At 41.8% G+C, this 16,079-nt stretch overlaps 2 protein-coding genes across 2 annotated transcripts; both read left to right on the top strand.

The window, feature by feature from the left end:
- The first annotated feature begins 284 nt into the window (after positions 1-284).
- Positions 285-10,581, top strand: LOC311024598 (C-Jun-amino-terminal kinase-interacting protein 4). Its single transcript, XM_084027073.1, has 28 exons — positions 285-400; positions 1,430-1,829; positions 1,938-2,132; positions 2,249-2,369; positions 2,486-2,556; positions 2,665-2,729; positions 3,338-3,410; positions 3,509-3,678; positions 3,797-4,047; positions 4,452-4,509; positions 4,727-4,879; positions 5,011-5,053; positions 5,187-5,314; positions 5,434-5,487; positions 6,072-6,212; positions 6,302-6,434; positions 6,655-6,741; positions 6,839-6,886; positions 7,003-7,144; positions 7,301-7,343; positions 7,471-7,545; positions 7,676-7,743; positions 7,872-8,020; positions 8,113-8,284; positions 8,732-8,845; positions 8,943-9,041; positions 9,154-9,243; positions 9,380-10,581. Exons 2-28 carry the CDS (start codon positions 1,731-1,733, stop codon positions 9,496-9,498), a joined length of 2,961 nt encoding a protein of 986 aa, XP_083883199.1. The 5' UTR covers positions 285-400; positions 1,430-1,730; the 3' UTR covers positions 9,499-10,581.
- Positions 10,582-11,689: 1,108 nt separating this feature from the next.
- ccdc106a (coiled-coil domain containing 106a) lies at positions 11,690-14,964 on the top strand. Its single transcript, XM_084026039.1, has 8 exons — positions 11,690-11,825; positions 12,320-12,389; positions 12,480-12,578; positions 12,684-12,905; positions 13,031-13,087; positions 13,238-13,513; positions 13,615-13,782; positions 13,886-14,964. Exons 2-8 carry the CDS (start codon positions 12,320-12,322, stop codon positions 14,200-14,202), a joined length of 1,209 nt encoding a protein of 402 aa, XP_083882165.1. The 5' UTR covers positions 11,690-11,825; the 3' UTR covers positions 14,203-14,964.
- The last annotated feature ends 1,115 nt before the right edge of the window (positions 14,965-16,079 follow it).

The following is a 16,079-nucleotide window of genomic DNA, read 5'->3' on the forward strand; positions in this document are numbered from 1 at the left end:
ACCCGTGCCGCTTAGTGACGTGGAGAAAAAGACTGCTACTTGTCAGGTATGTGAAGTATTTCGACAGGTACCCGAGCGTTTACTCGGATCACCTGACAGTACGCCGCGAACTGCTTGATCACGTGCCATCGTTCAAGTTTCAGGAAACTTTTTTTCTCCCTCTGAAAACAAATTACCCACGTCCCGCCTCTTCTCCGCGCTGATTGGTTACAGTGGACGGCTGCTTCTTTCTGGTTGGCCGGGACAAACACACGTCAGCGTGCGTCAGACTCAAACCACACCCCCTTCTTTAAACTCGTTTATGTGTAATTGATATCGTCCCCGAAGAAGAAAAAAACGGCTGGAGTTTCAGTGTTTTGGGGGCAGAGACATGGAAGTTACGAGAGAGTCGGTGGTGAAGGTGAGTCTGTAAAACGGAGCCGAGCGGAGCGACGACTCGGCTTGGTCTTCGGTTAAGTTGCTTGTACATTTGCTGCCAAATGTCTCTCAAGGTGTCCACTGTCAGGTCGCGTTACTTCTTCATACAGGGTGTCATTCTTCTTACCTAGCACGAAGGCGATGTAGCTTAAACGTCGACGGTACAACACGCTGTTTGTGTGTTTGGCGTTACATGTAAACCTTTGTGGTGCTATTTGTAGTGCTCTTACACACACACGCACACACACACACACACACACACACACACGAGCGCGCTGTCGTTTGGTTTGTCTCCTATGCTGCACATTGCATAATGTATATTAGAGATTATGCATAGAAAAACCCAGTTTGTCTTTCATCTGTTGATAGATTACATGCCTATGTACTGTAACTTTGGAGCTACACCCTTTCCAAATATGTACTGATAATTAAGGAGATGTCAGGAAATCCGTCCATCCATCCATCGTCTACGCTTATCCTGTACTCAAGGTCGCGTTGACTTTTATTGACAATAAAAGTCAACATTTCTATTCTTTTTTGGCATTGTATTGACAAAAGCTTGAATTGAGAAGATAACAAAAATATTTGATCATTTTTGTTTGAAACCACTCAAACGTGATTTTCAAATATCAGAAACCATGGAACGCCATACAACTTGTGTGGCAACTTAGAAGTGAATTTCCTCTGGGCGTGAAAGTGTGTAACTGTTTTATTTGTAAGCCTGAACAAGTTGCTAATCTTAAACTCATATCTTGGTGGAAAACCAACCATTGGAATCCAGATTTCATCCTTACTGAGCAGATGCTTTGTTTTTTATTTGCTTTTAAACAACCTACATTAGTCACAGATTATAATAGCAGAAAACCACATGGCCTGCTTCAGCTATTTTAAGCTCATGGTAATTATGGGGGAAAAGGGAAACATGCATTGTTACATCTGCATATTGCAAAAAACAGTTGACTGACCTTTTGCAACATTATAAATCATTATATTTTCTTCTTTTCTTTCTCAGGATGGACACTAAAACGCCCCCTGACATCAGATAAACTTCACAGTGCAGGACTATGACTAGATAAATGCAGTCTAAGATGCTGCTGCCCATATCAAGGGCAAAAGGATCATAACGTAGGGAAGGATGGGTGGTGCTGGTGTCAGCACAAATGTTAGAAAGCAAGATAAACTAGTTGTGGTTGGTGAGGAAGTATAGTCAGGAGAGCAACAGCATTTACTGTAATAGTTGTAATATTTTCCTTCAGCGTTGAGGTGGGGAAAACGCTTTGACGGCTTAAAGAGCAGATAAAAAGAATTGGGCGATGGAGTACAGTGAGAGAGTGCTGTGTGGGACAGGGGAGGTGGAGCTGGACCCCAACATTGTGAGCGAAGAGGCAGGAAAACTTTATTCGGAGCTACAGGTAAAGCAGTTCCTCAAAAAACATGTCCCATTCTATATCATTATTGCTTTTCTGAACAATGATGTGAACTGAACTTTGGTTCCTCACTGCTGCTTTGCCCCGTCACAGACGGTTATTGAGACCCATGGTGAAGGTGTGGTGGAGTCGCTGGTTCCCATATTTGTGTGGGTCCTGGAGGGTCTGGCCAGCTGCAAAGCCCAGCTGAGAGACCGGGAGGAGGATATGGAGAGGGAGAAAGCTGAGCGAGAAGAGCTGCTGGAGAGATACCAGGCAGAGAAAGCACTCCGGAAAGAAAGTCAAGAGGTAGTGCCTGATGGGTTTTTGAAAGCGTTGATGCAATGTGGTACGCTGTGATGTGTGTGTTATTTAAAAGCTGTGAACATTGTCGAGTGTCTGTATCTGTTTTCTGTTTTCTTCAGAGATATCTGGAGCTGGACGACCAAAGTGAACAAGAGAGACGAGCGGCGAGGGGGAGGGAGAAGGAGAGAGAGCGGCGAGGGAGAGAGCTAGAGAAGAAAGCAAGAGGGCAAGCAGATCAATGTGAGTTTTTTAATATTAACAGGGACAAATGGCGTATTAGCCATGCATTCCAAACGTGTAATTTTTCCTCAATCATCTTTCCTGTACATGTCGTGACTGGATGCGTTTTCTTGCAGTGGTGGCCTTGGAGGAGCAGAAGGCTAATCTGAGTAGAGAACTGAGCACCCTGAGGCATACCCACAACATGGTCAGATACTACTGTTTAGTCTCTTGTGTCACAATGACTTCTCAAACACCCTGTTACAATATTTAGCTGTTTTTGTTTCTTACATTTCACTGATGTTCTCTCCTTTAGCTGGCACACACATATCGGGAACTTTTGGAAAAGAGAAAGGACTCTGAAAGAGATTCCCCTTTAAGGTTGTTCTTATTCAGCACTCCTTTAACTGTATAATCATGTTTTAGACGGTGGATATTGTTAGAACAGGAGGGCTATAAGTATTCCATGACAGCAGCTTTACTTTCAGCCAAGCACAAGCTAATGTGGGGCTAACACATAATCAAGAAATCCTACTCTAAGCCTGTTGCCATGTTGGACATTGTAATGTAACATTTCACAACTTAACCATAAGAATTGCGTAATATAGCAGGAGCACAGCAGCATCTCTGTTTACCTTTTACAAGGATAATACGTACAGTGTACTATATGTGACTCTCAAATGGCAGTTTGAGGGCGTTTTGCTTTTGAGTCACACTTGTTAGTGTCCCATATTTTATTCTTTAAATGGGAATTGTGTTCACTCAGAAGTGAGAAAGTTATAATTTGACCTTTTGAGCTTTTGTCTGACAGATCTTATTTAGTGGTAGTTTTCCAAAAAACATTAGGAGTTGCTGGCAGGTGTTGATTACAGACTCAGTAATAGTAAGAGTGCTGCAATAAAATGTCAAATGTAAGAAAGAAGCACAAATTGATGCTGTTTATTCAGTCGACTTTTACTTTTCTATGTAACACTGCATGTTGCGTTCAGGAATCAGGTGCGTCTCAAGAATGCTGAGTTTCCATCCAACCAAGTCTTGTCAGAATCCAGTGTGAACGAAAAGGTAAATATATTCTCACTTCACATGTGTAACTATATTTCAAACAATTTGAATTCAAGATATTGGCAGAAAAGTATCGGCTGTTTCCTCCTTGTTCACAGATCATTCAAAGACCACATTCACTTTCTGGTCCCCCCTGTTTGGAAGATGTAGTTGCCAAGAAGGGAAAGGCTATTGACATTGCAGTAAAGCCCACCACAGACAATTTTATTAATGACCTCATAAGTTCCACCCCTGAGCTGAAGGAGTTTCATGGCAGTGTGAATGCAAGGTAATAAACTTGTTTATGTCAGTTGGGCATTTCAGTTAAACGTCCTCGTTAACTAATCCCCAGTTTATTTTAGCTCATTTAGCTAGTTTTCTCACATTTCTCTTCTCACATTCATCAGCACCCCAGCTAGACCGAACAGCACTGAGCCGCCGAGAGACGAGTCGGACACCAGCGTGGAGGTAGAGATGAGGGAGGCGGAGGAGAAGGAGCGCAAAGTAGAGGGAGGGGAGAGGCAGGAGAAAGATGAGGAGGTGGAGGAAGATGATAGTATGGAGTGGGAGCTGCGCAACACTGACTCCTTGTTCTCTGAGCTGTCGGAGCTGAGTCGGGATTATGTGGAGAGTGTAGACCGAGGGGCCAGCGTCAGAGGTAAACTCACACATCCAGCCTTTGATGTACTTTCACTTCGTCCCAACAAAGCACAAACTGAGCAGGAATTACTCAGTTCTCATTTAGCAAAAACCAACTCAATAATGTGGTGTTCTGCAATGTGCTGATAATAAGTGATAGTAAGTGTTCACAGACATCAGAGGGGACTGAATGTGGGTTTTTTTTCTAAATAATCTGGTGAGAAATTACCGTTTTAACATGAAGTGCAAGTACTTCAGTGAAAACATCCTCTGCCTTGGTTTCATAAAGCTTTACCTCCTTTTGCACAAGTTAATGTAGTAATTTCTTCTTGGATGTGAATGAGGAGTTAATAGTAATACCAGTTATTATCACCTTTTATTTTTCTGTGTGTTCAATCATTTGAATCTGCTTTTTCTGTGTAGGCAGTGCAGACCAGTTTGAGGAGATTCTTTCTCAATATGAGGAACTGAAAGTCACCCAGTGAGTCCTTATATTTAATTCCTCCAAACTTGCTATAACTGGTCCAGACTGGGGACTTTCCAATCACTTGGGTTTCTTTCCTCCATGCAAATAAATTAATAAGAGGAGAAAATGTTCTAGTATCTCATTTGTTGGAACTGTTTTCTGTGTTTACCAAAGCGATTACCTTCATAATGTTAAATAACTAATCTTTTGCTCCGTTTCCTTTTTCCTTCAGCGAGTTAGTGGATGCTGCCCGTAAGGCTTTGCTCTCTCGGGTCGTAGAGCTCACTGATGACCGCTCAGCTCTGAGACTGGAGGTGACCTCTCTCCAGGAAACAGGCTCACGACTGGAGGGACGCTTGAAGGAGAAAGAGGAGGAAATCAAGAGGTGTTGAAGATGGTTCTAGATGTTTTACAATTTAAATGATGTTGGTTCATTTTTTGCCTTTTTTGAAGAAAATACATACATACACTTTGTTATTATGATAACCTTGTGCTTCATATGGACAATATTTTCAGACTTCGTAAAGAACTGGAAGCGTGCCAATCTGAGGATCCTGATGTAAGTTATTTTAGAATTCTACTTTATCACACAGCAGTAGCACTTCAATTCAATTCAGGAGCTGCTCAGTGTTAATTATGGTGTAATATATGATGCATATTCCCCATTTAATAGCATACATCTTTCCATTCAGGCCTCTCTCCCCCCATCCATGCGCCACTTCTCTCGTTCTGAAATGGCTCGTGTGGTCATGGAGAAGAACCAGTACAAGCAGCGTCTGTTTGAGCTGCAGGAGGCTGTCAGACGCAGTCAGACACTCAGGTAACTATGCTACTGAATCAACATAACGTCTTAAACATCTGTTCCAAAACAAGAACAATCATGTGTTATGTTTTTAATCTCTAAACAGCTGAAGTGTTTTTATGGGTTGTTTTTTATAGAGCAACAAAGGATGAGAGGTTAACCGAGGAAAGAAGGTCAAGTGTTTGGAAGAAGTAAGTGTCTTATCGTTTGATGTTATACTGCATACCCATCCTCTTATTCTACAACACAAAAAGTTGCCTGGTAGAGCTTCAGAGAGTAACCAGGTACTGACATATTGTTATTGTGAATTACCTATAATATGCTGTGTATGGGGGGGGGGGGGGGGGGGGGGGGGGGGTGGAAGACAATTGAGAGAAACTAAGATGTGAAATTCCCCCGATTGCCTGGACCTTGTGTTGACAGCAACCTTTAAAACGTGAATATATCTTTACAAAAGCAGTGGGAATGTAGCTCAGGGTCCATTTGGTCAGAAGTACTTAAATACAGAAGTCGGAGCTTCGGAGTTACTTGGAAGCAAAAATACTCTTCCTTAAGATTGCTGTAAAGCAACCTGAGCATTGTGACTGAATACAATGAGAGCTATACATGCCCCATTCATACTGAATATGTCTGTAAAGCTACTTGGCATTTCATGGCCCCAACACAGAGGGAGTGAAATACATAGATGTGATATGTAATTGCACGTTTGGGAATATGCTGTAGTCAGATGTTTTATGATCTTTGTAAAATATTAATCATTGTTTTTGTTTTAAAGGTTCAACCGCTTGTTTGGCCTGACCAAGGGTCCCCTAATCCCACCTTCTGCTTCTGCATTCGCCCTGCCAACTTCTCCATCACTCACTCGCTCTCCCGTGGGTGCTCCACCACTACCAGCTGTCAGTCAAACTTATGCTGAGTAAGCATACGCTCTTCTATTTACATCATTATTTGCACCAAATGGAATCATTATACCCAGTCAAGCTAATTGACGAGTACTCTCTCTAGATCTGCTTCTCCTGCTGCTCTCTCCCCTCGCGTCCGGAGGAGAGAACTCTACAGAGAAATCCGCTCCCACATTTGGGGATCACTTGGAAAACGGCAGATTCATGGCTGGAGCACACCGCTGGCAAACACGCAGGTAGTTCAACAAAACACATGACTGAAAATGTAGAAGAGAACATGATTCACATTTAACAAGGCCTACAGCTCAAAGTCTGAATTGTGGACTTTTGTCGCTGCAAGCATTTTTTTTAAAACTAAACCATTGACAAAGAATCATGCCTACTCACTATAGAGAGTGTAACACACCCAGATGTGTACATTTCCACAATCCTGGTGATTACCTGTCATCATTGTAGGAATCCTGTGAACCTGCGCCAGAGCCGAAGGATGTGCCTGTTCTAATGCAGCTCAGACTGCTGGATCAAAGAGACTCCACAGCCAAGGTAGATCTTTTCACTGGAAAACTCAAGAACCTAGCAGCCTTTTCATCAGACCCTCCGGTGCATTTAAACGTGGGTCCTGACTTATTTCTCTCTTCAGCTGAACTGTGCGGTTGCAGTCACACCTGAGATCTCAGGAGAGGCCACAGTAAGTCTCTCTTTATCCTGGTTGAGTAACAACTGTAGTCATACTCTAATGTACAATGCCATCCAAGCATAACTAACACTGCCCATGGACACTGCATATCCGCCCTTCTCTGCCAGAGTGCTGTGTGGGTAGTTTCTGGCCCTGCCTCCTGCAGTGATATTACAGTGATTGATCCAGCACGGTCCAACACAGTATTTGATCAGTTCAGCCTCCCTCCCACAGCTCCAGCCCTCTGCCTCTGTGCTGTGCCTCCCATAGGTCAGTGCCAGTACAATGGGCTGCAGCAGCTGCCTGCAGACAACTTTATCTAATGTATTCTGTACTTGTATTGTCCCCTCATACCATGCTGATAACTGGAAACACTTGGAAGTCAGCCCTGCTTACTTCCTTTCCTTCCCTGTCTTGTTATGTCAGGTGACACTGCAGGAACTGTGTGGATTGGAACTCAGGAAGGAAGGTAGTGTGTGCTGAATAAACGGCTCTCTTTAATAAATACAACTCTCTCTCAGTAAAGTGTTGGCAAAGCACTCTGACTCCTCTCTGTCTCTCCCCTCGCTCTTTCTCCCACTGTCTCCCTCTCACAGTATACTGGTTCACTCTGCTGGTAGGAGGCGCCATCTGCATTCTGTCTCTCTATCAGAAGGTGTCCATTCACTCATGTGAGTTCTAACATGTGTATTTGTTTTTAGGTTAGCATTTAATTGCTGTATGTCATAGTGTGACGTCTTATTTTTACGTCTTTATCAAGAAATACTAGAAAATAAGCTCCTTTTTGACTCCATCTGACAGATACTCCCAGGGTCAAGTCATAGCTGGTTTAGCTGATGGGACTTTAGCGTTTTTCTTACACAGTTCAGGTAATATTTTCATGTTTCCTCTTTACTAAAACATGATTCTCAGTCAATCTTACTCTTCATTTGGCATTCTTCACATAATTCAATGTTTAGTGACACAATAATAAAGCGATGAGTGCTGTGATTGACAGGTGGCTGGAATCTACAGTCACATGCGGTCATGCCTCTCGGATCAAACCCTTTGCAGCCCATTCGCTGCTGCCTTGCAAAAGGTGGCCGCTTGTGGGTGGGGTACTGGAACAGAGTCCATGTGGTTGACATTGACAGCAAGAAGGTTGAGGTAAGAAACAGTTGAGGTACCTGCATTGCTCGTGTCTCATGTCCACACTGTCTGCTAACACTGCCATCCTTGTTCCTTATGTGACCTTCCAGCAAACATTCTCAGTCTCTGAGCGCAGTGAGCAGCAGGTCCGTTTCCTGTGTGCTGGTGGAAGTGGTGTTTGGACATCCTGTCGACTTGACCCGATCCTCAGACTGTTTGACTGGTCCACAGGACGGCCGCTACAGGAAGTTGATTTTACTGCTTTGGTCACCAAAACGTTAGGTGCTCAAACTCTGTTTTTCTTTTTTATTACAAATCAATTTTCATACATTTACAGTGCACAGTGGGCCTATCATTTAGCTCTAGAATCTGCAGTATGTTACAGCATAGTGTAGTAATATCATATAATGTTTGCAATTTTAAGGTCATCAAAGTTCTGCTCAATCTTAACCATGAGCTGGACACTTTGAATTCTCGTTCCTACATTTTCTTGTCCAATGTGAAACAGTTATATTGTGTTGCAGCAGTTCATATGAAACTGACTACCTGCTAAAGATTTTTCAAAAGAGCATGTATTGTTAGAGCCTGGAGAATGAAACACCAGTCCGTGGACTACCAATACTAGATTTATATGTAAATTATACCTTACATGAATTTACATTTTGCTTAGTTTGGGCAACATTGAGTTTCTCTGCAGCACAGCTAACATGCTCCTGTCTCCCTCTGTAGGCCAGGCTTTCCTGACACTCTCACCTCTCCAGATCTCGGCTCTCACGGTTATCTCTGGCCGTCTGTGGGTGGGCACAGGAGGTGGAGCCATTTTCTCCATCCCATTATCCATAAGTGAGCTTTATTTAGACTGAGAGTACAGATATTTGCCTCTTTTATTGTCATAAAATGTGCTCTTTGTAGCATTAACTATATCAATGACCGTCTACAGCATCAGAAGCTGTTTCCATCCCGTATTGCTCCATTTCATCAGCCCAGCTGTGTTACCATGGACATAGACAAGCTGTCAGGTTCATCATTGCTGCTCCTGGTGAGAATCTGTTTTAAACCAAACACCACCAAAACATTTTCAACCACTTGTTAATTCAGGAGGATCCTTCAGAATGCATTAGCATGCAGTATTTGTGTTGTTTGCTCCACAGGTTGTTTGATTGTCTCTCCTGGCAGCAGCACTGTCACTACCTCTCAGCTCATCCTCAGTGGAGGAGAGGGCTACATCAACTTCCGAATCGGTCCGTTGAAGCAAAAATATTGTGATGTCAAATTGGTTAACTGTGATGTATTGGATTGTACTGTGTGTTGTATTTATTTACTGTTAGTCAGTGCCTTAGTTTATAAATGCCTAACTGAGCCGTCCACTTTTTTCAGGAGACGACGCAAATGAGGGATCAGTTGAGTTGTCGCAAGCTACACCTCAGCGGTCTGAACGCAGTCACATGATGGTCTGGCAGAATCCCACCCCTTCTGTGCCCAGCCCTGCCCTCTGACATTGATCATCTCTTAAATCAGGTTTCATCCTTAATCACCTCATTCATACCTCCTGGATTATTCCGATTGATGTCTTATGTGCCTTCATCTCATTTTATGTAATTTCCCTAAAACTGGTCAGTAATGATTGTTAATAGGTCATTTTTTTATACCTTTGGTCTAAGAATGCATACAGCTCTTTATTCCTCTCAGTGGGCACCAAGTCTTTCTATCTTATGATCTTAAAGTTTAAAATCATAATGTGGCTGCTCTGGAAGCTGCTGTGTATGTAAGCTTGTTGTGAACTTGGAACGGCTATGGATCTTCTCTCAGCGTACTGCACAGACAATCAGACACTTATCTCCCCATGCTACATGGATATTGGGTATAACTTCTTTTCAAAATGTATCTTCACATTGTATATGGTGTGATTACTAAAACTGCACATTTTAAATGTGTGTTTATAAAAATATTCTAAACGAACAATTTCAGTGCTTAGTAATTATTTATTTCTCAATCAGATATTTATCTTAATGTCTTTTGTAAAGTCTTCATTTGTTTTGTGTTATTTGATTTCACTATATTTTGTAAAATAAGGGAGATGAATTATGTCAAGTGTCCTATGCAGTATTTATGGCGTCTCCTTGTTGAATCCTTGTTGAGTGTTTGTCCAGACTCGACTTGTGCAAAAATGATTGTCATTAAAAAACATCTTCAAGGGTTAATGTAATAACTTTTATTCTGAGTCATTTTGTCGTAAGCTGGTGCAGCAACACTGGCAGTTATGTCAATAGATGAATGAACAAAATAACACAGCAGAGTCATGTTTTTAATCTTCATTAATTGGACTCTATAGTAGAGCCTTTTACATTAGAGCCCTGAGAGTAATCCACATACAACCTTTTAAGCAGAGGGGAAACACATTCTTCCAGCTTTCCTTATGTCAACATCATAAATGTCACTGACAGTTTTTGTTTCATGTGTCAGTTAACGCCCAAGAAAAGTGTTTGTAAAGAGAATGACAACCAACAGTAGGAAAGCCCTTCATGTAACCGTCTTAACATTTAGTCCTTCAGTTGGCATCTTTGGGCTCCACTTCCTATGTTGGGCTGCTGCGAGTCCTGGGGATCCGTATCCTGCGGCTCAGGGAGCGAGCAAGGCGGTCCATAGCTCCACCAACAGTTCTCCCCTTTTGGGTGGTCAGGCCCTCAATATTGCCACTGTACCACATGACCCATCCTGCCAGGGACAGCAGCACCAGCAGAGCTCCCGAGTACACCAGCAGATCCCCAAAGTCTCTGCCTTGGATCTCCAGTGGAGCAAAGACCCCCAGCAGCAGGGATATCACACCCAACAGGTCCATGAGCACAGCGAACACGAGGGCCAGCTTACAGTGGGACAAGCCGTCATATTTGGGAGCCATGGCTGCACTGAAAGAAGACAATGGAGAGGATGTGCTTTGTCTTTAGGACATGATGTCAGTAAAATAACGAAAAGACAAATAGTTTAACAAATCTATAGTCAAGTGATCTTTTTTTCCTCCTTAAACACAGTTATTTATAAAATGACACAATAACTTGCTAAAGTGCATTTACAATTTACACTACTGTGTTCTGTTTTCTCATCCGCCCTTCAGTCACGGTCACAACAGGTGCCACACCTGTGTCCCGTACGTTTAACGCGTTTTTATACACAACAGCAAGGTCTACACCAGTACTAACGCATTTAGGCAGAAGGAAATCTCAAACTCACCGTTACGTTAAGGCTGTGACGGTATATGGAGATTACATTGGAAATCGTCCGTTTTTGAATGTTTCCGGATCTGATCTGAAAAAGCCACCGATCAACAGTGAAACCTGAAACCTCGTCACTTGTTCTACCTGTCTGTCTGCCCGTCGTCTGTCGTCTGCGCAGAGAGGGAAGTGCATGTTGGTGCACAGTTAATCCTTTTGTGATTTTATAATGGTATGTTATAAAATAATAGTAATTACACCTCATCAAGCATATCAGCAAATGCATCACGACTAACTTTAATGCACAGTTTTTTTTTTTCGACGTATGAATACACGTGTTTTAAATACTAATCGATTTAAATGCTACAACAAGCTATAATAACATTTAAAAAAAATAAACTAAAAGCCTCTGCGGGACTTCTGTTTCCATTAAAATCATTTACTAAAGACGTACATTACACCCGGAAATGACGCAAGAGCGTGTTGAAAAAATAAAAGTGCGATAATTGTTATTGTTAGCTTGTTAGCTAGCAGACGAACTGGTGAATGGGGATATGACAGAGTAATAACGTCTTATTACATGTGCACGATTAAGTTATTACAAACGTAAAGTGGTATGTACCAATTTCTGCAGAATATCTTGGTAGAATGGAGAATGTAGTAATGTCTGGACGAGGGGATTAAACACTAAAGTGTGCAGAAAGGATGAAATCGTATTTTTTATATTGGCAGCTAAATAATTGCTAACGTTGAGCCAAGCTAACACGGTGCGGAGCTAACTGCTATGTTAACTCCACATTGTGAGCACATTACCTGACCGCTAACATTACCCAGTGTTTCAGTCTATACGTGCGTGACCACAGAGCTTTACAAGAAAATGACATTTGCTTTCTGAATGTCTGCATAAATACGACACCACATAATGAAAGCTTGGTGAACTGTAAGTGAGCCTAAATGTGATCATTCAGCACTATATTTATGTAAGTAGTGTCGATTCGTTTGTGAGGTACGTTGGTGTGAGATGTCCCAGTGAGTTTAGCGGCGACATTTCTTTTTTTTCCCAAAACCATAAACTAATAAACATGTTTCCCGTTGTCTGGGCTATGAGATGGAGGACGGGAACAGGACTGATGCTGCTTCCACATCCAAGAGCCACGCAGGCTCACTCCACCTGCAGAGTAAGGTTTTTAAAAAACGCAATAACTATGGTTTAAATTACCTTAAGGTCATGAGTTTTATGAATACTGTGCAAATTTCCTCCTGTTCAGCACCCAAAAACGAGGACGCCTATGAAATTTCCATTCCCTACGAGGAGAGCAACTTTGAGCAGCAAGGATTCTTCAACCAGAGTGAACAGAATTTTGATGGTGAATTTCAGAATCAACACTAAAATATTCACTTTTATCTGATTGTGCTATTTCCTGATATGCAACATTAGCGATTTCCCAAACAATCCTGTATGTCCCCCTCAGAATCACCCCCATCTGCCGGCTCTTCTCAAGTAAACAACTCGTACATAGTGATCACCAACCTGCGGACCCAGCTACAGATCTCTCTGGAGAAAAACTCTTGGCTGCAGAAAAGAATTGAGGACTTGGAAGAGGAGAGGGACTTCCTCCGTTGCCAGCTGGACCGCTTCATCTTTTCCACAAAGAGTCAGGGACAGGAGCCGAGCCAGAGCCAGTACAGTAACGGTGAGGACAGGTGTGAGGTGATAGCCTCTCCAACATGAATTTGAGTATTGGTTGATTAGAAACAGCATTTTTCCGAGGCAAGTCTCTAAGAATGGACAACACTTCTTTGTACTGTCTCCCTGTAGGTTATGAATCCAGGCGATTCAACTGGAGAATAAGAAGAGAGGAAGATCGTCCTGCTGGTAAATCAAAGATTTATGCACTTTACTGCTGAATAAAAATGCTTGGATATAGTTGTGCTTAAGTGTAGCATGTTCGTGGTTTACTGTATTACACATGTATTCAATCTTAGATTGTAGATTCTCATTATTATGGCCTTCTTCTCTTCATAGAGCAACAGAAGACGGAGTCTCAGCATTTCGCCTCACGTCAGTTTATCCAACGAAGGCCTGGTCCTCCAACCATAGTGCCTTCCAAAAACCATGTCTCCAGTCCAATAACCAATCAGCTTGCATCTATAAATGCTTTGTTCAACTCTACACAATCCCAGGCCCTCTTGCAAGCCCACAGCCATACCACTCCCAATACCACAGCCAGTAGCAGCAACAGCAATAGTGCTACAAGGTCATCCATGAATGAAATGAGTGGACATAGCAACATTGGTCCAGGTAACACAATTGCCACAAAGCTTTCCATCACCTTAAAAAAAGGTTACCTTGAGCATGTATCTTGTGGGTTTTGCTGAGGATTTTCTTTATGTTCACATCAGAATCACTTTCGCTCTTGGGAGAATCTGAAGAGTACTTGGATCAGGACGGCTACCTCGAGGAGGAGGAATTGATATCAGGCGAAGATGTAATGCAAGATACCATTAGCAGCAACAGACACCAATTAAAGAGAAGGCGGGTCTTTCGAGCCCCTCGAGAGAGACAGAGAGGTAAAGGAAGGAGAACAAAACTCAATATTACAGTTTTATTACTTAACCATCAAATGTCATGAACCTACTGTGGCTAACTAACTCGTACATTCCTGTCCTTTAGTGAAAGACGCTGCTGGAGTGCTGTTTCGCTACAAGAAGATCCTGCTTACATATCAACGTCTGAAAAATATGTCGAAAGCCTTCCAAATCCATGGAGTGGACCGCAACACGGTGGCTTCCACCACACCCATTGCTGAGCTGCTACTAGTGGCCCCAGAGAAGGTGGCAGAGGTGGGTGAGTTTGACCCATCCAAAGAGAAGCTGCTGGACTATGCCCGGCGCTGCTACACTGCCCTGGATGAGGAGACACTGAGCAGGGTGCAGGCCCTGAAGAAGAATAACCTGCTCCTGCCCATATCCTACAGGTTTAGACACTGAGGAGAGAAAGACAGAGGAATGGGAAGTCTCTGTGGAAAAGAGTGGAATTGGTGGTTAGGTTCTGATGCAGCAGTCCAGCTCACCTTCAAGCACAGATATCCAGAGGCATGAGGAATTATTTTGCTATCTCAGTCGCCGTTTGAACTGCAGTTGAGATACTTTGCTTTTCAGACAAATAAACTTTTCACATCTCACTTCTATCATCAATATGATGTCATTTTCTTAGACAAACCCTCACCATCGTTCGAGTAACATTGATGATATGGGAGTGCCTGCTGCAGCCGGAAAGAGAGAAAACACGGTTCATGTTGCTCAAAGAGCAAAACTGGCATTTTGGTGCAATTCAGAATTTGTGAACAAGAATGTGTCTTTACCATTGGGATTGCTTTCCTTCAGTACTTAAATGAGTGTAACCAAGTTCGCTCATTTTTGTGTCGAAGTTTGCAGAGACACACAAACGTTTCTTTCCTGAACATCCAGATCAGCTTGTGGCTATTTCTTGATTAAATGTCTACATCATTTCAGTTCCTCACAGTCTGATTTATAAGCACAGCAATTTTTTATCACTTTATTTGTGTGCACAATCCTAAAAATAACATAGCTGTCAATCACAATATCTGTGTATGTAAAAATGATGCTGCACTCCATATATTTTGTGTAATAATACTGTAATTTTAAAAGATAATCGTTACCTTTTGTTTAAATTGCTCTGTGTGTCTTTGTTGTATTATTTTTGGCATTTTCATTATATCGTCAACCATTTTCACTTGCCTTAATGCATTTTTTTTTGTGATTTCCTCACTGTTCGGGTTCTTTCACTCCTGACAACCCACTGAATTAGAATCTTGGAGTCATTTTATGGTCCTTTTTTTCTCTCCCATCACTTTGGGTTGAAAGAGGGGGAGAAGGACACAGGTGCAACAGACACAAATATGTTGATAATATTGTACGCATTTGACACATCATAATAACACTCATTGGTCTTGGCCACAGTTTTAACAACAGTACTTCTGCATTACTGTTGTACCAACCCTTTTTGTAAATCATCTGTGGGAAAAAAACAGTAAGTGTCACTTGTTTCTGGTGAGGAGGCTATTGCTGTAATGCTTTTGTGACAATAATACATTTTGTACAACGGTACAGAGCATTAATAATACTAGCTCTTTGTGAAACTTCTGGTTCTGTGTGAAAAGGTATTGGCATTAATCACAAACATTTTACAGTGTGAGAATCTGCAAAAGCAATTAGCTTCCCAATGCTCCACTACAAATGCATGTGAAAAGAGCTCCTTGATGGTCTGTAGTTTATAGAGGTCTTGTCAAAAGTCAGAATTTTCAAAGCAGCAGACATGTTGATTATATTGTACCATGTGTGGTGTTAGACCTTACAGTGAAATGATGATATCTCTTATATTAAAACAGATTAGGTAACATTGGAATAGAGTGACCTTTGGCATACATTTTCCTATTTTTTAAACTGATAGGTTCGTAAATCTGTGGAAGTTATCAATTTTCAATGTCTAATTGTTATAATGGCTAAAAAGCAAACAGTGCACAGTGCAGTGCAACTGCTAAGCAGACATGGAAAAATCATACCAGTTGTTTTAAATAATAATAACCTGTTTGTCTCCTTTGTATGTCTCATAATTATATATGTTGAATGAAATAACAAATGTAATTTAAGGCATTTCCAAAAATGTAGATATATTAATTTGTTTTAACCACACACATAAAAACATCTTATGATTGAGGAGTTAAGTGCTACCAATGTTTGTAATGTTTTAGCCTGTTGATTGGGAAGTGTGGCAGACGGTGGCGTTCCTTTAGCCACTGGCATATATCACCAATTAAATTCAATTAAAGCTTTATTTGTCATAC

Source organism: Eutrigla gurnardus, assembly GCF_963514095.1.
Source record: "Eutrigla gurnardus genome assembly, chromosome: 14".
Lineage (NCBI taxonomy): Eukaryota > Metazoa > Chordata > Actinopteri > Perciformes > Triglidae > Eutrigla > Eutrigla gurnardus.